The 21,876-nt window shown below is 38.9% G+C and overlaps 1 protein-coding gene across 1 annotated transcript in view; it reads right to left on the reverse strand.

Moving 5' to 3' along the window:
* Positions 1–21,876, reverse strand: part of KaiR1D (Kainate-type ionotropic glutamate receptor subunit 1D) — a 260,767-nt gene that overhangs the window by 183,445 nt on the left and 55,446 nt on the right. Inside the window, exons 2-3 of the mRNA XM_069119110.1 lie at positions 17,355–17,541; positions 13,032–13,187 (exon numbers count right to left, since the gene is read on the reverse strand). Of these exons, the coding sequence (XP_068975211.1) occupies positions 13,032–13,187; positions 17,355–17,427 (229 nt within the window). The 5' untranslated portion in view covers positions 17,428–17,541. The remainder of the gene's footprint in view (positions 1–13,031; positions 13,188–17,354; positions 17,542–21,876) is intronic.

The raw sequence follows: 21,876 nt of genomic DNA on the forward strand, positions 1-21,876 counted from the left end.
GGATTTATTCCTATCGACTTTTCAATGCAAACAGCCACCGAAGAAATACCACGTGGATGATGCCGTTTGAATAACTGTGTAATTGAACGTGCGCGATCTGAACGAATATTCTACAAAATATTCGGTCGGATACACGATCGAGAAGAAAAAAGGAAAATGATTTAACGAACCCGCGTATCGAAACAACGAGCACGTACGTGCTCCAACTTCTTGACAAGGATACAGTCTGCACCATGCACGCGTGTTTTTACGATTCATTACAACTCGTTTTCGCATTTTAATTTGTTGCTTCAGAATGGGAACAAATATTCGTAGTATGACTTCCCTTCCTTTTTCATATCAATGATATAGAATGAAATAAATGGAGCTTGGTCGATTGAAATTCAACTTGGAAATCAGTCGGTATTACGATGGTGACGATCAGAATGCAAGCGACGCGAATTTTCCCTGAACTTTCTCGTCGATAGGATGAATTGATTGGGTTCATTAGATGGCCAGTCACGCCCTATTAAGACGCCGCGCCGTTTAGATATTCCGAATCGTTATTTCTATCTGCTCGAACGAGTGCTCGTATCTTCTTTATCTAGCAGAATTCGTGCAGAGGAATAAATCATCGGAATAGTTATATTTATTTATAATATGGTTCAAAAATCCGTCAGATTACATTCTGTTTTTTTATACAAATCAAAAACATATTGCGAGAAAGATTCAAACTATTTTAACCATTGGAGTGCTCACTAGTTGATGTATATCCCCCATTTTTATAATTAAAATTTGACTGCGTGTGTCTGGCGTGTATTTTGATATCCTTTATTACTCTTTTATTGATTTTTAAATTTTTGTACAATTTTTGATAATCGGTTTTTATATGACTCTGGATCCTAAAACTGATCTCTCATAAATCTAAAATGATGCAATAAACGAACCATTGGAAAAGTGCACTGAATCATGTGAAAATTACTTTTACGAAATATATGTGATGTTTTGAAGTTGCCATTTGCTGTTTAAAGATTTGTTTGAAAGGATGTTTCATATTTATGGTTTTTCATTACATTTCACGTGATACTACACTAATATCCATTAGATTGCATCTTATCGAAATCAACGATCGGTTTGAAAGAAATTGATACAATTCCGTTGTAACGCGGTTTATGCAAAACCGCTATGATTCAACGTATCGATCTCATTTGCATGTTTAGATAAACAAATCAATAAAATCATGCATGACCATACAACTGGCATAATTCTGTTCGTGGACCGCGAATAAATAGTCACGGGTCGGGGCACGCGACAATGCCATCGGAACAACGAATTGCGATATTGCCCGTTAGTTAATTGCGGCGAGAGTTCTGATTTGCACATGACCGGCCGAGTCACGCGGACTCTCGACCGCTTCGATTCATCGATTACGCCACGCAACGGGGACACAAATGGCGCGGACGTGCCGGAAATCGTGGAAATTCTTCGATGAAACTCTCGGAGAAATGAATTCTCTATATATCCTTATCTCATTCTAACCATTTCAAACGAGAGAACGAGGCCACCGCCTCGCCGCGACGCGGTGAAACCGTGAAACGGCGAACGCGTGAAATGTTTGCAGGCTGCTTAGCGAGTTTCTAATCTCGAACTTCGACCGCCAAAGATCGCTCGTTCCGGCTATAATCGCGACTGTAATTCCAAAACTTCTCTATCGGTAGGGGCTTCGAACCAACCAGCCAACTTCCTCGATAAAGCGTTCGTGTTCCGAGAATTACGTAAGTCATCCGCGTCGTTCTGTGTCGTCTTGTTTCGCAACGACGATAGAAATTCGGGATAAGGAAAAGGAATAAAGAGGACAGATGGAAGAGGAAGGACAGGAAAGAGGGGAAGAAGAAAGGATCACGTGCCGTGAGCGTGGAACTTCGCCATCCGGTTAAATTAATACAAAAGAGTGCGAGAAAGTAGGTCCGCGGAAAAGTCTTGAAACTCGCCGAAAAGCCGTAAAGCATCCCTGCATATTTCACCGGTCTGTTAATTAACAGACAGCTTTCTAGGACACAGAATTTACAACGAGAATTCCCCTAGACTGCACTTAAGCGGAACATTATGAAATCCCTTATTCACTGGAAATTTTCCGGTACGCTTGCGACGCCAGAAGCGCTTGCTTGTGCGTCTAAATCTGTAATCCGCTGGATTGGTTTATCTTGTTAAACTTTACCTGTCGCTTTATTACGAAGCGGCGAAAATGATCGCGTGTGACACGCCGACGAATGAACCATCACGGGTGTTGAAAGAGACGACAACGAGACGATAACGAGAACGAACACTACGACGAAAGGCGTTAAACGGTTGCCAGAACGCGATACAAAGCGATACGATCGCATACAGACTAGAGTGGAGGTTCGTGTAACGCGACAACCCTTAGATCATAGGAAGGTGTGCTTCGTCTTAGCAGGATTCCCGTAAGCGGCTTTGTAACGACTCTCTCGGAACTTTGGCAAGAACTTCTCGTCCTCCCGCGGCGCGATCAATTTTTCGGTATACTACTTTTACACTCTCTGACTTTGGAGAGCGTGACAAGTTGGAAGGATAATTTTCCCGGATAAAAGGGTGTTACAGTGTTTCTCGTATTCGAAGAATTTGTCACTTGGTAATTCCTAGCGAGTTTATCTTACTTTTTCTCGCGAAACCAGAATACACAGGTTTTTAAATTCTAAAATTTGACTAACGTTACATTTAACGTGGCACGTTCGTGGAAAGTGGAATAATGTATGGGTACAGTCGACTTCGTTTAAGAATTGTTGTAGAAACCGCTCCCAAAGGGATATTAATCAAGAAAGCTGTGCGGAAAAAATGCAAATGGACCGCTTACGCCTCGCTTTTCTCGCCGATCTAATGAACAACATCCGCATAGGTACGCATATTCCTCCACGACCGCATAAGCGACGAATTTCGCGCAGGTCCAGCCACGCCATTTTACGCGAGATCCGTTAAGGTTGTTAATTACCAAACTACAACTATGTTTACACTGTTATTTCCATTTTAAAGCGATACGACTTCATAATGCAGGATCAGCCGGGGTCATATTATCTCGCAAATGGCTCGACCTCCGTCATGCCAGTTTGGTCTACGGTTTGCCAGCCCCGGAGCTACGTCCAAGAATTCCAAGTAGGTTTACTAAATAACGAGAAAGCCGGTTGCCCGAGCGAACTTTCCAGCGTCGTAAATTTGTTTTAATTTCTTAGGGAAGCGCGAGGACCGTGCAGTTCGTACCGGAACGAAAATGGAAGAGAACAAGATCCGGTGGCGTGGTAGCCAACGTCAGATTGCGACCAAGAAAAAAGTACAAATGGTATAGGCGAACAACTCGAAATGTAGAAGCTAACGAACCCGAATGTTAGAAACAAATTAAACTGTTATTAAAATATCAACTTTTCTTTTCTCTTAATCGCTATTTGTGATACTGTGAAACTGAAAATTCGCGAGAGATATTTTAACATCCGCCAGTTTAGTTAAATTTGAGATGAACTAAGTTTTCCACTGAACATACATCGTTAACGAATAACTCAATAATAGTAATATCATTAATAAAGCAGCAGTCACTGGATATAGTTGAAATCATTAGTTCAAATTCACAGAGTTTTAACAGTTAGGCATTTGCACAGAGCTCAAATGAGATACTGGCTGTTTATGGTTAAAGGTCTTAAATGAGATGTAACAAAGCAGATTTACAGTCGGACAGTTGGCAGGTAGGCTATAAAAGTGCTACGTTTATAGATATTAGGTCATTACTGTTTAAACCAGCATCGGGAGAAGCAAAGATAAATATTACATTTCAGGGCTTTATTTTCCTTCCTTTTCCATCCGTTCTTTCCTTTTCGTTCCCTCATTTCTTCTTCGTTCATAAAAGCTGTCCACAGATACTTTCGTAACTTTGTGCATAGCAATAACGAATAAATTCGGCGATTAAGCAGCATCAAGCATGAGATCTCCTTGTCAATTACAAGAAAGAAATGTTTCTGTGTCCGTTAACTTTATCCGAATACGAGTCGAGATTGTTGCATCGGCTTAGCGGAGAAAAATTCCCTAGAATACGATACGACGGAATCTGACTATACTCTATTCGCTTTGGTAGCCATGTTCGTGGGTAATTGTTTCTTTTCCGCTCAAATTTCAAGCAACAACCCTTCTTTTCTCATGTTCCGCTCCGTTTATCTAGTTCATTGTATTCCGCGTATACACGAGTCTCGGGGAAACTCGATCCCAATTTATTCCGGCGCAAAATCGCGGCAGCTATGGATCAGTCCCGTGTGTTTGGTTGCAAACAGCTTCCGGCTATACGCTAAACACTCACGCGTCATCGAGTCGCAATACGTTTTGTAAATCACACGCGACAACGAAAAGCGAATCTCTATCCGAATCAGGGCTATGGAGATTGTACAAATATTTAAACGTTGAATGTTTAATTCTACACGATATTGTCATCTCTCTGCCACATTATCGTTCGTCAGATAAACGTGATATCTTAACGTTGATTTTAGGAAATTTCAGGTTGCGATCAGTGGATTATTTTCTGCAGAATTTACATTTATGAAATGATTAATATTGATGTATATACATTGGTAAGAATTTGTGTAAATTTATTTTATGGATTAGTAATAATCTATTAAATAAATTTAATTCGGGTGTCTATATTGTACATGCATTGTATTTCTATTAATACAGTCTTCGTATAGATTTGTTTCACCTTTTAAAGAGTGGAAAGACATGTTACATTTTCTATTTTTCGTATGTGAGAAATTACCTTGTCAAACACATATATTATCAAAACTCAAAACCGCCTTTTCATTAAATTTGATTATGATCTTTATCATAAATGCATAGATAGCCACACTCTAACGACAACCAATTAAATTGGAAAATTCCTTATGAGGAAATACAAATTTTATGTAGAGTTGAGATTAATCAAGTCTGAAAACTTTTCATCTAGGTACTTTCTCTGCCAAATATTCGGAAATTATAATTCAATTTGAAAGTTGTAGAGGAATAATACATTCCTCGATTACGTGGACAATGCAAGTTACAAAACATTTATGAAGAAATAACGAATAAGAAATGAAACGATACGAACGAAAGTCTAGCGAATGTAAAAGCAAGAGATTAAACAGCAGACGATTTGAAATAACTGGAAAGGTGAGCATAAGAACGATTTCAAGGATTACAAGAAAAGAAGCCGTTTAATTATTTCTTGAATCACATAGCGTTTTCAGGTGGGGTTGTGTCAGCGATGTAATTGAAAAGCTCAAAGCCGTAATTACCGTTGCGCGTAACTCTAATTCGCGTTCACACGTCACGTAATCGCATGAAAAGCGAATTATGGCGGTTAAGGGTCTCACTTCTGTGGTGCATCTGAACTAAAAGTCGCTACTCCGTGACTGTAGCAACATTTTAATAAGAAGTTGCTTACGTCATAATTTAATCGAATAGCACACACTTTCCAAGGTTCCTCGTGTTCCCTTAATTCGTTACAATATTTACACGCGAGCATGGTTTCTTCTTCTGTTGCGTAGATGAATTACAACAGAAATATTTAGGACAATTTATATTATGTATAATCATACTTTCAGTGTTTCTTCTGAAATGTACTCCATAAACATATAATTCGGTTATGTTGCAAAGAGCAAAAGACTTCCTGTTTAAATAAAACGTGAACGTACAACATATTTATTCCCTATTTCTTAACATACAAAGCAATAATAAATTAATTCTTAGTCGTCTTGGAATAAAACACACTAATTGTACGGTGGAATTTGTCAACATTTTACTTTAATAAAAATAGCCTCATATATGAAGTATATGAATACTTTTGTGAGAAACTGTATTTGTTAAGTGATTTAACCGTAATATGCTAAAAATTAACGGATGTTCCACCTAAATCTTGTTGCTTTTACCGAATCTCAACTTTTAACAATTTCCGATTGTTTTTGCTGTAACATCTTCACGGGTATTTTTATTTTGGCCAACGCAACTTCACGGAACAATGTTCGTGGAGTTGTTCGTTGAGGTCAGGCTAAGCACTCTGTTCAAACTTTGCTTATTAGCCGTACTCACAATCATCTGACACGATAGTGGCATATTCAGAAGCAACTAGGGCTGCCGTTGTTCCACGAGAAAATCGAATCTCCGTTAGAAGCTCAGTTATCCCTTGTGGTCGGGACTGAAAGCGTCTCTGACAATTTCCGGCAACAGCAGACTTCCTGCTACACGCAACTCGCGCCTCTTAAAGGTTGCTCTCTCTATTTTTATCATCACTTTCAACCTTAGTTTCTTTTTTCTTTCCTTCTCATTTTTGTCCACCCACCGTGTCAAGCGCATCGAGATACCCGCCTTATGTCCAAGGGAATAAAAAGCATTTCGCTATCGTGAAAAGCGTTTACATTATTCATGTTAGCTGTTACCTCGCTACTTTTCTGCTCCCCCTCCCCCGTTTCTTATCTCCTGTTATCCCTGTTCACGGCGATGAGAGCTTCGACAGCTTGAACCTTATCCTAGTTACGCGAGTTTCCTCTGTCCCGAATTTCTTTCGGTGTTCGATTAAATAAACTACTATCGATTACGATAACGAGATATTATAGACACATTTGTTATATAAACTGTTCAACCTATTATTTGGATGTGAAACTGTTATGTGATCGAATAACTGTAGATAGTGGAGAGAATTATTGGATTCCTGTTAAGTGGACTCCTGAAGTGTTTAACCGTCAGTAAATTCTATATTAGAAATACCTTCTAATAAAACAAAATCTCTATAGCTCGCAAGCCTTCCTCCATATCCTACGTTTACCCATCATCTACGATCAAATTAAAAAGACCGTGGGTTAGACAAATCGTCGCATCGAAACCACATTCTTTGCTGCGCAGCCGCACCGCGTTGGTATGGTACTGCTGTTTGCATTGCTACTAATGAGTACGACGTATGCCACCTGGCTAGCATGTAATTACTCACGGGATTGGTCGTGGCCGCGTTTAATCGTCGCCCACAAATCGACGAGCTGTTAATGGAGAATAATATAAACGACAGAGTAAATGTTCGAAACGGTGTTTCGTACGGGACGGAATTACACGCACGGGCCATCGTACAAGCTCGAAACATCGGGATTATCGTCAGTCGGCGAACGATAATTCTTTCCTGCTGACTGATTTCACTCAGTAGGATTTATCGTTTGATTATTTCAATCCCGCGTCGTTATTCGTATCGTATTTTTGATTACGCTCACGTTTTCCTTTCTGTTCTTCCTCTGATTATTACTGTTACGCGTTTATATTTGTATCTACATACGCGTTTATATTTGTATCTACATACGCGTTATCGGGATTAATTTCCTCTTTTTGACGATATAAACAAGCATACACGGTGATGCTAATTTAATGACGTACCTTGGGTGGGCTCGTAAACGCTGTAAACTTTGATTTGCGGAGAGGAAATTGTTTGAGAGCTGTTATGTTTTAATTAAACTACGCCGAAAACTCGGCTAATTCCGCGATCGTCCCGATAAAGCTGATCAGCGAAATTGCGTTTACGCGATCGCGTTATACGCCATCGCTCATTTTATCGAGCTGATCTCTAAAAATTGATCAGTGGTACGGTAATTTTCGTCGCCCGTGTTTCTTTATTTTTTAATCTACTAACTCGACATTCTATACAGAGTGTCTAAAATATTACTAAAATATTCGTCATTTCAAGAAATGTTTCGCGTATTATTTTGTTCCACGAAAAACATCCTATGACGCTCACAAATCTTACCAAGGTGGACGCACCTCTGAGATTTTGAAGATAATGTTTTTGAATTACAGTAATCGTGTCTCACTACAGTATTCAAGAATTTTCATTCATTGTTGTTTGAATCTTATCTTTGTTGAACGTCTCTATTTATCATAATAGCAGCATGAAAGTAGGTATTACTTGAAATATATTTTGGAATAAGTCGAGAGTTAATTGCGTGTAAATCGTCTAATGAGACATCCTGTATACACGTTGATTGATTTCAATCGCTGATTTTCAATCGATCGTTGAATTTGAATTTCAATCGTTTAATGAAACATCGCGTTCAATATAAATACTAGTGGCCGGATTCAATTTAATTAAACTCGGTTAGTGAAGAAAAAAGAAAGAACTAGTAATATGTTGTGGAAAGTTAACGAAGAGAAGCAATTCTGCCATTCTTGGGGACGCTATCGTAAAGTTGGAAGACTCGCGTTATCGTCCTCGCGGGTTCTTGTGTAACGGTGAAACCGCGTCTGAGAACAATGTTTTCCTTCCATTATGCTTAATTGGACAGTGTACAGTTCCAGACGGGAAAAGAGCATGCTAACCGAAATCGCCGTGAGCGTTGGGAACTTCTCAGCGGTCCAATATGTTGGCCGAACTTTGGCAACTATGCGCCGGCAAGGGAAAGAAACCTTAAAAGTTACGGTGAAATTAGAAGAGCGGCTTCTAGCCATGACACGATCCGCTAGCAGCTCGTTGTCCCCACGATCCCCTGTTACCAACTTTTCGTCTCTGTGCAAGGTTTTGGAAAATTGGCTGAACGAGAACAGAATAAATTGCGTCAACAAGGGAACCATTCCATCTTGTCGAGTTACATAAATCTACTTTCGATGAGTCTATCTACTTTGCTGGTAGCTACGACGTGGTGAGCTTGAAATTTTTAAAGTAAAACGATACTTTCCCTCTTAATGACTATTATTTTGTTGGATTTGTATATAGTGAATCACGAAAATATTTAAACATTTACCACAGAAAATTTTTTCGAATGTGTTCGGTGTATTAAACAAAATCTTTTGGAATTTAATTCATCCTATGAATGCACAGAAAAGCATTTGGAGAAAGTTACAGACGTCTTCTATTCCTGATAGACAATTTTAATATTTTGAAGAAATTATGAATGAAAGAACTGTACTGACTTCGTTTCAAGAATTTCTCAATTGTAGAACTAGCAATTCTTATAAATCTAGAAAAAAAACTAGTTTATTCGTCAGAACAATGCATTGAATCGTATAAACTTACAGTTGCATTTAAAATTAGGAAATTTCATGTACACTGGCCGGATGGAATTAATTGTAAAACTGTGAATCTCATCAAGAAAAAGTCGCTGAAATTAAATACCGCGTTCTCGCTATTCAATCTTGACAACTTCTTTTTCAATGTTTCGCTGGCATTCGCGCTTTATTGCATTATGTATCACAATCACTTAAGTCTGATCACGAATAATCGGATCATGTGTCTCCGTCATCGGCCCCTTCTCTGCTCGCCGCTGTTTTCCGATAGAAAAAGCAACGAGCATCTCGAAGAAATTCCGGAATAGAGGGAACCGCAGCCCATAAAACTGTATTACGTGGAACCGCGCGAAAAGGGTACGAGTCGGAACAAAGGAGCCGACACTCGGTCGTGTTTCTTCGTCATATCGTAAAAACACAGTAAAGGGAAGAACATCTGAACGACCATCCGCGTTTTCTGCTCATCGAAATGAAAGAAAGTTCGTTGCCCGGTGACGGATCAACCCGTGTCGAATTCGAACAACCGAAGCAAACGAATTCGGAAATCCCTTTCCATGTAGATCTATAGGGAATATGTACTTAAATATAGTCACGTTTAACCATTGACTTTTCTCTCGAACCTCTGTGAAAACGGGGTAGGTACAGGAATGTGGCATCTGCTCTAGAAATAATTAATAAGTTTCATTAAAAAAAAACATTAGAGGTAGTACGAGTTGTACATTTTTAACGAGATTTTCGCTGTTTTTCACAAATATGTGTTACGGTTTTAACTAGTACAACCCTGACTATTAATGCTTCTTATGCTATATATATGTATATATATTAGGATAATATTGATAGATAATAAATATAAATTAAAGAGAAGGAATGATAAATATTTTACACACTGCGATATCTGCAAAACAATATAATTTTATGCTAACCATAGGATATTTAAAATAAATACTTTAATTTCTATATTACCCATATGACAAAATGTTACAAACACCTGATTTTTCCTTGGTTTACAGTATCTCATAGTGAAAAAATGGAAGGTAATAATAAGTTCAAAGAACAGAGTGAACGATAGGTATCGACGGCAGTTCGAACGTCAATCTACTAAGTCTAATAAATTAGATCTACTTAGGTTACATGACAGGGTTTAATAAGATCTTGATAGGGTTCTTTCATGTTCATCTTGCTCTGTGTCAAGTATATCACAGGTATGTAAATACATAATGTGCGTATATTTAATAGGACATAGATATTCTTCGCTAGAAGAAGTTAAGTTAGTTTTCACTATATAAATGTAAATGGAAATTTGCCATTCATAGAATTTTTATCTTCTAGTCACTCTACAGGGTGTTTTTTCTTTTTTTTTTTTTTTTAACTAGAAAGGTTGGAAAGTCTCGTACAACGTTGAATGTAAAAAAACATCGTTATAATAAAAGTTATTTGATATAAAAGCAGACAGTACACGATGTGCATTACTTTTTCCTGTCTCAATGAGATTTTTGTATCAGAGATTATCTATCCCTCTAACCATAAATTCAGAAAATAATAATGCAACTAGAATTGCACAAATTTATTAGAAAAATAACTTGTTTATCTTCTTTCTCGATGACAGTACGTGTCATATATCATTTCCTATTGTAAGAGAATGTCATCGTACATTAACTCAGTTTACTGGTTCGCATCGCTTGTATACGGCCTGTTTTTCCAGACCGCGAATTCGTCGCGTCACCGACAAACGGATATTTGTCAATGAGATTGCCTTTACGACTGGAACCCGTGGAACGACGCCAAATCTCTATCCATCGAGTTACAACGTGTACGCGTGACTTGCTGTGTTTGCGCGTTGCCAACGACCACGGTAATCTATGTACGTTTAAAGCTAATACATAATTCGGCTTAATAAATCGAAGGGCTTAATTTGATAATTAGTTTGGCTGTTTGTGGCGTGCGAAAATAATTATCGTGTTTTGCAGCATTTCTGTAACCGATTAATAATCTTCCGACGTTTCGCGTTCCGACGAGTTTCCACTTGTCACTTCAGCAACAATTATTCCTAAGCCATTCGATCGTATAATTACATTCGTTTCGCGATTGCCTCGAGCCGATCCCTGTTAGGATAATTAACATCGAAGGAAATTAACGATATTTGGTTTCAATTAGTCACTGTTATTCGATTGATGGGAATCGACAGATGTACAGCGTTTACATAGAACAGCGAATCTTTTTTCTCGCTGAACAATCAAGCTGGTTGAACTGCTTAATTCTATTGTGGTTCTGGAACCTTTTGTCTCGATCTCTCTTTACCGCCTTCCTCGTTTCGAAACTGCATAGAACTTCTTTTATTTATAGCATCTTCGTTTTTCTTCGTATACTCTAACTTGTTTAATCATTATTTCATAACAGCTTAATGGAACTTTACATACTGAAAAGAAAAAAACATTGGCAACTTGAAATATTTCAACGTATCTCGAAAAGTAAAAGAATATTAGGTAAAATATTTTAACTAAAGAAAGCAGCTTAGTTTCAGGTCTAAAATTCATGTTTAATGTTTAAAATTCTTCAGCTCCAAAATTTATTTCTTAATCTGCTAGAAGTTCGTAATCTTCGGAACACAAAGAACAGACAAAAGACGAGGAAAATAAAGGAGTTACGAAACGTATCAACTACGGAAAATAATATGCAGAAGGATAACATTGTTAAGAAAGTTTCCTTGCGCGGGACACGCAACATTGACGAGAGTCAGATGCAAACTGGCACGAAAGATCTGCAGCGCGGAAATGCAACTCTATTTTCCATGTCAGAACGGGGCGTGAACTCTGAAAATAGTTGGCGCAGATTCCAGGTAGCTCACGAAACAGGCGGCGACCACAGGAAAATTCTATAGAAGTTGGATTATCTTCATGGTTGAGGAAAGTCTTCGAAAGTACATCATGGATAATTTCAACTGATCTACATAACTGCGCGTGTACGAGCCAACAGAGAAGAAGGAAATCCAGTTCCCTTGTAATTTGCAACACATGTACAGCGGAGCATAATTCTTCTGAAACATCGATCTTTGACTCGCCGATAAAGATACAAAAATTCGATTAGTTTACAGTTTGACAACGTTATAAGATGTCAAGCAAGAAGATACCCATTAAGGAGGTAATTACCACGTTACCTGATTAAACTTTAACTAGCATTGAAGAGTCAAAGTAGCTCAAGAACTCTGCTGTTTACCTTGCGGTGCGTATATTCGACTAACGATGATAACGAAAACTCCAGTCCGCATTCCACCTCACGACTATTTGACGATTCATTCATTTTTCGCTCTATTTCAACTATTACTTACCTGATTACTTTGCAAATTTATCGACTATGTTACCTAATTACGTCATTAATACAACTTATAGAAAAAAAACCGACTTACTTCCACAAATTGAATTTATTACGAACAAATTTACCGTTGCGAATTTATTGAACAAATCTATGAATTATATTTTATAAACAAATTTATTGTCATTTATTATTGCAAAAAAAAGAAGAAAACTAAACGTAAATCCCAAAGTCAATTAAGAAAAATATTTGTAACATCGTCCCTTTATTCTATTTTCCACTTCACGTAATTGATCAATATTGTTTCTCAACTTCTATTCCTACATATTCTTCACCCCCTCAATGAAATCCCATTGCCCCACATTACCAACACTAACTTCCCTAAGCAACCGCAACGCTGTTTCATTTTCGACCAGTAATTCCCCGAAATTAAACGACGCAACTGTGCAACGGTGAAAACAGGGCGCATGGGGTCGGAAGTAGAACGTGACTGCAATGATCAGATAATCTCCGCAGACCTGTTTACCCGCGCCGAAATTGAAAGCGCTTTGATACTGGAATGATGTCACCAGGGAAAACAGGAACAAGATCGGTCGAGTATACGGGAAAACCGCGACATTTACAGAGGAAACGGCCGCGTTTAATCGTAGAATGGACAAACGCTTGGAATGGAACAACAGACTCACCTCGCTTCGAAGCGTGAAAACTGTCCTGCGGTTTTATCTGCTCAATCTGGGCGCTGAGACGGGACTTGGGCAGGATATCTCGGTTGGCGTTGATCTTTTCCACGGCATAACGAAAGGCCACTTCTTGCTTGTCGTCCGACGGATGAAACAGCCCACCTGGGAAATCACACATCCATATTAAAGCGCTACTTTGACGGGAGCAAAGCGTGAGAGTGGTATTTCTTATTCTTCTCCGACCAACCGCGTGTATCTTCTTCATTTTATTTATCTATCCGCAACATCGGTTGATTGTCCCACCTGTGGGAAAATAATGCAGTCGAGAACTTTATCTTCCGCGTGCGCACACCTTTCAAATATTAAATATTTATCCCCTTTGTCTTCCCACGACGAACAGCAGATCTTCTGCATTTTCTATTCTGTAATTTACCGAATATCTTGTAGCTTTACACGTACATTACCATCCATAAAGGACTGAATACTAATTCGGTCCAATTCGATCGAAAACTTGATATTAGAGCAAAGTTAAACCAAATACAAATTTTAACCGACATCGGTGTCGCTGTAGTTCGTCGGTCTAATCGGATTCGTCTCTTTGTATTTTCTAACTAATCTTTTTGCTGGTTCATTTTTAACTAGTAGAGTTTCATGCGAAATATCCCTACTTCAGTTCGTTGAACACGGATCGATAGGATTGAGAGATTATAATGAATTACCCACGTGGTAAGTTAAACTTTCTCTAGAAATTTCAGACTGATCGCTTCAGTCGTTCCAGAACACCGCAATCCCCGATTTCGACCGGGAAGGCAGCTACCTTTCAGGGAAAATGCAGCGAATTCGAGTTGCCAACAAGAGAACGGCCGCACAGTTCTCGCGACGTTAATATGCAATGAACGTAAGAGGGCAGATAAAACGAAAGTAGACCAGAAAAAAGAGGCAAAAAAAGGAAAGAACGGGAAGATAGAATGAAAAGGATAAAGGATAAAGGAAAGAGAAGCAGAACGAAGTTAGAGCGGCTGGTACTATATGATCACAATGAGAATTAGGAATTTAAGAATACCTCGATACCTCGCTTTGAAATTATGATTTGTTCGAGAAAGTCCAACTATGGCAAGAAGGATCTTTTCGACGACGGTTATTTAATAACGCACGATACTTGCGTCCGAGAAAGGAAAAGAATATTGCCGATGAATAATTCACGCGGCGTTAAGCGTTCGGCGAATAAGAAAACCTCGAGATTCCTGTTCGACCGCGTAAACGTCGAACAAGTTCAATCCTGGCCGAATTCGACGCGATAGGAGGAAGGAATTGGCGCCATAAATTGATTTTAATCTCGTGCGCGTCGTAAAGTAACTTAGCAAACCAGCTGCGCCAACCTGACTCTACAATTTATAGAATTTACGCGATAGATTTACGTCTCTCGTTAAAGGTCGGCCGTCGATTAACTTTAAGATGGGACATAGTTCGAGTACTGTGTTCTCATAAAAAAGCAAGAGACTCTAATAAACGTAGTACTGCAATTTTAAATAAAGCTACAGTTAAAGTAGATTCTGATAAACTGTCGTCTTGACAGTAAACATCTGGAGACTAAAATGCAAATAATCTTAAGAATCTGTTAGTCGTCAAATAAGTTCGCGTTTCGATACATTCATATTCATTATGATGTTTTTTCATTATGATGTGACTATATGGAAGGATAAATCATAGTTTTAAGATTCACTATTGTAATATCGTGGACAAATGGCCTAAGAAATATCGGGTGAACCATAAACAATGTCGCGAGAAAGCCTAAGTGTTGACAGGCACATCAATGTGTCGTCGGTCCTTCAGTCGAATAGTTACGCGGAAAAAAGACCTACAGGTTGCGAAATACGTACGTGGTGGGGCTATGAGAAAAGACAAAGGGATGCTTAAGGGAGAAAGACGAATTAACAGTCAATGTGAGTTGAGAAGTCAGAGTGTTGTCAGCGTTGCCAAGGAGGGTGTTCCGCGTAAAAGAGTGCGTTGGAACCATGGTGACGAGGGTTGTAAATTAACTATTTAATTGTCTTAGTAATAGCACATTACTGTATTTAGTTCACGTTAAATAACCATCGTTTCCTGTTTAATCCATTTTAAATAAATAAATAATAAAATCCTACGCTATATTGTACATCAATTGCATATTAGAATTCTCTTGTTTAACTATAAAGCGAACATCAGAAAGTCAAGAAAAATTTACTTATCATGTCTCTGTGCTATAATCTTTGCTTACGCTCGGCAGTGCGGATCGAGAGCAAAGTGTGAGTCAATGTCTCTTTTTTAATTACCAATAATTTCGCGACGGTTTTAACCAGACGCAACGGCGAAATTAAAGCTAGTCTTGTTCCGCGGCTATTCACTACGACCTGCCGGAAATTTCTCGCGCGAGTAATTAAACCGGCAGCGCGGTGTTTTGTGTATAACGTTAGCCGGATATACGGTTGGCGCGGCGTATCGAAGCGGTATCAATTTGCCGTTTTTGTTTCGCAGTCGAGAGTTGTCGAGCGCGAGGGGACGACGCGAAATAATTCATTAACAATCAATGAATATTCAAGCCCTATTAATTCGGCGAAACGGCGACGGTTTATCAGGAAAAATAGCAGAGAAAGGGCGAATCGAAATGCAACTGAGCTCGGAGTACAGTCACACGCGCGCACTCGAGTACTAATCGACTGGTTGAGATAAAGTTTCGAGTGAGATTTGCTCGTTTTTACGTAGATCGATGGTATCGGCGTTCTTTTTATGCCGGATCATAACTCCATCGTCGTGCGATTAAACGCCCCTCATCGGAACAATTCACTCGTTGATGAGCCTCGACGAATCGGTATATATATACCTATTTAACGATAACTAGTTCCACTAGAAGATCAAGATTTTACGACAAGCCTAAGCTTTATCTTGACGCCGTGCCGTGGTGAGCCAAATCGACCGAGATTTACGACCGCCAAGATTAACGCTTCCTTTCGTTTGGTCTCTATTTTATTCCTTTTATGATCCATTTTATTCCTCGTAACCAAGACTTTCTGTATCATGGTGTGGAAAATTAATTATATTACTTTAGAATGTAAAATACTAAATATACAAAGAAATGAAGCTCTCTAATAAACGCAACACGTAAATCTCCTAATATCTGTTGCCAGTAGTGTACGACCTTTGTCCGATATACGTTCAAACTTGCAAGTGCTCTTGTCAAATCTGACACAGTGATAAACAAATAAACGGAAAGTAAAAACGCATAGAGGATGTTTCGTGTAAAGCGACACAATACGTATTCATCGACAATAAGTTGCATAACGTCCGCACGATAGTTTCATTGCAACGTTAGATTGCAACGTTAAACTTCGAGCAGACACTATTGTTCGCTGGAATCACAAGGTGATCATGACCTATCACTTTAACGCGGACATCACGCGTACAGCGTTATTCACAGTCTCTGCATTCCGGGAACGTTCGTGATTCTGCTTGTCTGACTATGCACGAGTGTTTCTACTTGCGCGACATTTAGAAGCGAGGCCACGTTTTTCCCTGCGATACTATTAATCTTTCGTATCGTGATACTCGTCCCGAGTAATACGCAAGAAATTTTCCAGATATAGAGGAAGTGAAAAAACAAAATATATCGTGGTTGCAAATTTGTGGTTCAAACGAAGTCTAAAATAAAACGAAATTCTAAAGTCAGAAAATAGGGTTGAAGACTTCGCTTTCGAGAAAGTCCGGCTTGAAGGCTCGTCGAATATAATGAATTTACCCAATGAATTCACTTAATTAAGTAATTTAATTCTCAACTGGACAGGAACAAGCAGTTGATAGGGGGTTACATGACTTTAGGTGCATGATGTAAAAAACAAAGTGTAGGAATAAAAGAATTTGCCGATCAAGCTGTATCGTTGGATTTGCACGAGACTCACTTTCAATAAAATTCCGGAGCACCCTATCTCTTTAATTCCGCTTAAATCATATTGCCCGATCATCTGCGTTAATCGCAGCGACGTTCTGCTTAACGAATTACGCGATCGTCCCTTTAATTCACCGTGTAATCGCAATTCTAAATCCTTGTCGGGCTTCCGAAATTCCTATGCTGTCGGTAAAGGGACGTATCGATTACAATTTCGTCGCTGTGGTGTCATTTGCCGCGTGGCCCAGGGGTGAAATGGTCGGCGAAAATGAAACGAACGAGAAAAGCGGAGTAGAAAACGCTAAGGGAAAAAGAAAGAACGAAAAAGAAAAAGAGTCTAGAGCAGAGAGAAAAAGGGCGAGAGAGGTAGAGCCTTTTAACTCGAGAAGGGAGACTGGAAAGATACTCACCTATCCTAATGATATCAGGAAGAGCCGCGGCGTGGGCGGCGAGGAGCGCCAGCAGGAGCCACCTCGCAGCCATTTCCGGTTCCGGTCCGCCCCACCGCCTCTTCCCCCTTCGCCTCCGACGCCACCGCCTCCCCCTGCGCCCCCTACGGGAGCCTGCGCCTCCCTTCTGGCGGAGAGACTCACACCGCTGGAAAACAAGATGGGATGGTGAGTTCATTAAAATGCAGTACGCAAAACCTTCGCGTCCGGCCCTAGAATATATCCTCTGGCGCGGAGAAAGAGAGCGAGGGTTCGCGTTCCCTTCGATGACATCGTAACGACCGGCGTGCCACGGATTAGAAGTCGATACCGAGCCCGTTCGGCCTGTTGTCATCAAACAGAAAAGAGGACAGCGGATAATGAAGTAATGGTGTGATTCGATGTTTGATAGGATTGAAGTTTTTATCGATCGCTTGTCAACGTTTTCTCGATCGTCATACTTCGATACTACGAAATATTCTAAAGCGTAATTACTTTGGACTTTATGTATCTTTTTCATATTACGTGAATTTTGTGTAATTTTGCACCACCGAATTCTCTATAATTGCATAAAAATCCTGGAATTACAGAAATTCGAAAATCTGAGAATTAGTAAAAGAATTTACTGTTGACTGCGCAATAATTGTATGCAAAATTGTTTATACAAAATTCAAATAGTTACAAGGCAAAGCAGATGGGCACACTATAGTAAGTTAATTTACTTTTACATTCATAAAACTATCATTAAATTTCTATTAATCCAACATTTTTATACCATACATCACAATTTCATTTAGTAAATAGGAGAAAATAATTGAATAGAAGAATGTTATATGTACCGTATAAATTGAATCTAGTGAATCACACGTCCATGGAAGTATACCATTTTCTAAAAGCCGTACCACTGAAGAGCATCCCTTTCATCGTCCTACACGACGGACTTAAAAAAAAAATCGGTGTCACAGAGCAGCAGCCAGCAAGACGCGACGATGTCGAAGAATAAGTAAAACAGCGCGGAATAAACCCAGTGGAAAATAAAAGCAACGACTGGCGCGCTTTTTTCTAAGCTTCAGCTCGAGGCTGTTCTCGCGAGCATACAATGTGGACGCGCGGTTACAACAATGTATAGGTACGTGTACAGGTTTTTCCACAGCGTGGCAGGCGAGAAAACTATGGCATCGTAACGCAACAGCCGAAGAAAATAAAGAAAATAAAACCCGGTGAATGTGAGCAGAATCTGGCGGCGCGGCGTTGAAATTTCATGTGGGCACGGTGGGAAAAAAATTTTTTTTTCATTAAATTCGACCTGCGGATGGAGCTTTCTGCTGGTATTTACCAGATCCTCGCGGTGATTTTTTCTATTTGCACAGTCTACACTTTTCCAGCTGGATCTCCCTTTTCCAAAAAATGATTTTCAATCCGTAACCGGTTCCGCGACTATTCCCGCTGATCGGAAATCCTCCATAAACAGAAAAACGAACGTGATCTATAACAGGGTGAATGTAACGCGAAACAAACGAAACGAAAAAAAAGATACAGTAAGTCAAAATCGTGGATTGGATTTTTTTCGCACGAGTTTTTGTTTTTGTTTTTGTTTGATACTCGCACTATCGATCTACACGAAACCATCTGCACGAAATTGCAAACGAAATAGCGCGACGAATTTAATACGTTCTTAAGCGCTTAGAGTTACAGACTTCGACGTGTAATTTGTTTCAATGGATAAAGTATAATTCATATCTTGCATGTAAGCACTGAAAAATTGAGAATTATTATAGTACGTTGGATATTGCAGCGCAGTGGACTACGATTTCTCGTGACCGAGATAGCTTGATAAATATTGACAGGTAAATCAAGTGCAAATAATCTCGTAGTCAATACGTATAAGAACATCAGCAAATGAAAGTGATGCTGCGTGTGCAGAAAAGTCTGTTAAAGTGGGCTGAGTAAATTATGTGTATTCCACTTACATTTCGAGTAAAGGGAAATTCATCGTTTGCGTAAATAATACGGAGGAGATCATTCTATATGAGAATATAAGTCGAAAAAATCGAATGAAATCATCCGAACCCTTATTTCCAAAAACGTATGCATTTAATTACATCTCAGTTTGATGGTTCTTGCTGTAAATTAATGTCTTCACATATATTTCTGTTTATTGTAGTGGAGAACAGACAATGAAACAAGATATTGACGTACAATGAATTTTATTACTTTATAGAAAAAATGTTATTTCGTAAAAATTTAATACGAAACCAGAATTTAATAGAATGGCGAACATTTTTAAGAATTTCTAATAAAATTTATCGTCCACGAATATTCCCTTTCGCTGTGTATTTCCCATTACGTTCTATGTCTAATAGATGATATTAATATTTAATAAAACATAACTTTTTTCATAGATATAAAAAGTACGATGCTAGAACTATCCAAAAAAGATCTCAGAACAAAGACGTAAAAGCTTTTATTCCATGTCTTCAATTTCTTTTTTCATATGGAGTACATTCCATTTGTACCATTTCCTGCATATCAAAATAAATCGAACCGATCGTACGCTATGCTACTCGAAACGGTAGGTTTTTAGTGAACATAGATCGAGTACGCGTGCAAACACGTAAAATTAAGAAGTGAAAATTTAAAGTCCCGCGAATTCGTCTGCAGGGAATCAAGTATTCAACTACGAGTACTCCAAGACACTCATCGCCGACCAATTTTCCCGTCTTGGCAGCCAATAATTCTCTTTCTGCATAATTTATCATTTTCTTCTCTGATTCTTCGCCAGCATGGTGGAGTGGCATTCATCGTGAATGGCGTGACTCGTTCACTGGGGCACATTCGTAAATTTTCAATGCATAGACGAGCAACGAACGGGCAATGATATATGCACGCCCCGGCAATTGCCCAATTCTCGAAAGTCGACAAATCGTTATCATAAATTTGAAAATTACAATTCACTGAGCCTGGCATCATAGCATCATGGAAATTCACAAAAACGCGTATCGGGGAAGCTTTAAAGATTACGATGAACGATGTAGAAATTTATATGCAATTGATATTTTTCCCAATATCTCCTAGAATGCGGGAAATGTATAAATAATTCAGATGCGGCTTATTCAATTCGAAGTTCAAAGACACGCGTTTGGTTTATTACGGGAGATAAGCAACAATCTTTCAATTTCTAAAATTTTTCTCGAAGATTGAGAAAAGCTTTGGTACTATGCATCAATTCAAGATACTTTCTCGCTTACTTCGAATTAATTTGCTTCTTAAAGTTGCGTACAAGTAATATTGTATTTTAATCTTTAACACTACGACAAACGACCTATAATGTCTAGTCAAATATATTATACACAGTGTGTGTGTATAAATGTGTATAAGTGATATAATAGAACTAGAAATAGTTGTGTATAATAAAATTTCAATAAAAATCATTAATTTTGTTAATAACAAATAACTCCATTCTTTTAATAAAGTTATTTTCTTGTGAAACAAGAAAATCTGAAATTCATTAAATGATAAACGTATAAATATATTGTTTTTGGTAAAATTGATTCTATCTCAGAATTTTATGTCATCCGTTAAAAGAAAAGCAATTCAAGAAGATATTTTTCCTACAACCTAACAAATATTTAGTCCTAGAGAAGATAAACTCGAATCATGATAAATTTCTTAGTTAATTAGAAAAGTATCTTAAACAATTTTTAATCAATAGCTCACGTATAATTGCAGATGAAAGGCCGTAATATTCGGCAATTCAACCATTTACTATTCCCAAGACGAAATTAGAGTTGATAGTGAAATCCCAGCGAGAAATCAGATTGAAACGAACCGCGACTTTAATCTGCGCATAACAAATCAGCCAATTATCAGCTAATTTCTCGTGACCGAATTCTCTTTCCGCATAATTTATCGATTTGTCTCAGTGAGTTGGTATCTTTCGCGCGCATTGGACGTGGCTTGTTCGTAGGCCACACGTTGTCGCACATCCGTGAAATTTCCGATACACGCTCAAACGTCCGAGATCCAACGATATCACGCAACAGGGATATACACGCCAGCAACCGTCATCTCTCTGTCACGAATTCCCCATTGGTTTTCGCCGTTTCGAGTTCCATGTGAGCCAGGTTCAACCACACACGGACATTTGCGGACAAATAGCCAGTTACCACCGCGTGGATGCATCTTGGTTACTGAATAAGCTTAGTAGAATTCATCGCGTGACCGAAAGAAAAGGCTTGTACCAAGAGAGGAGACAATAAAAAGGGATAGTTCTAACACCATAGTCGTTCGAACGTATGGATTGAATTTTAATGGATCTCCTTTGCCTTTGTACCTTAAGCTTTGCACAGATCCTCTCTTGCGATCCATGGGTGCATAAAATTTTTATGCAAACGCGGATCATTCGTCTCACCCTCGGTTTTCCTTCCTTCCTTCTTCGTGGACAGCGCGGTGGCTATCCAGGTTTAATCCTACGTTCACCTCGTTTCTTCACGTAATGGATAAC

Source organism: Bombus flavifrons, chromosome 8, assembly GCF_040668555.2.
Source record: "Bombus flavifrons isolate JBK064 chromosome 8, iyBomFlav1_principal, whole genome shotgun sequence".
Taxonomy (NCBI): Eukaryota; Metazoa; Arthropoda; class Insecta; order Hymenoptera; family Apidae; genus Bombus; species Bombus flavifrons.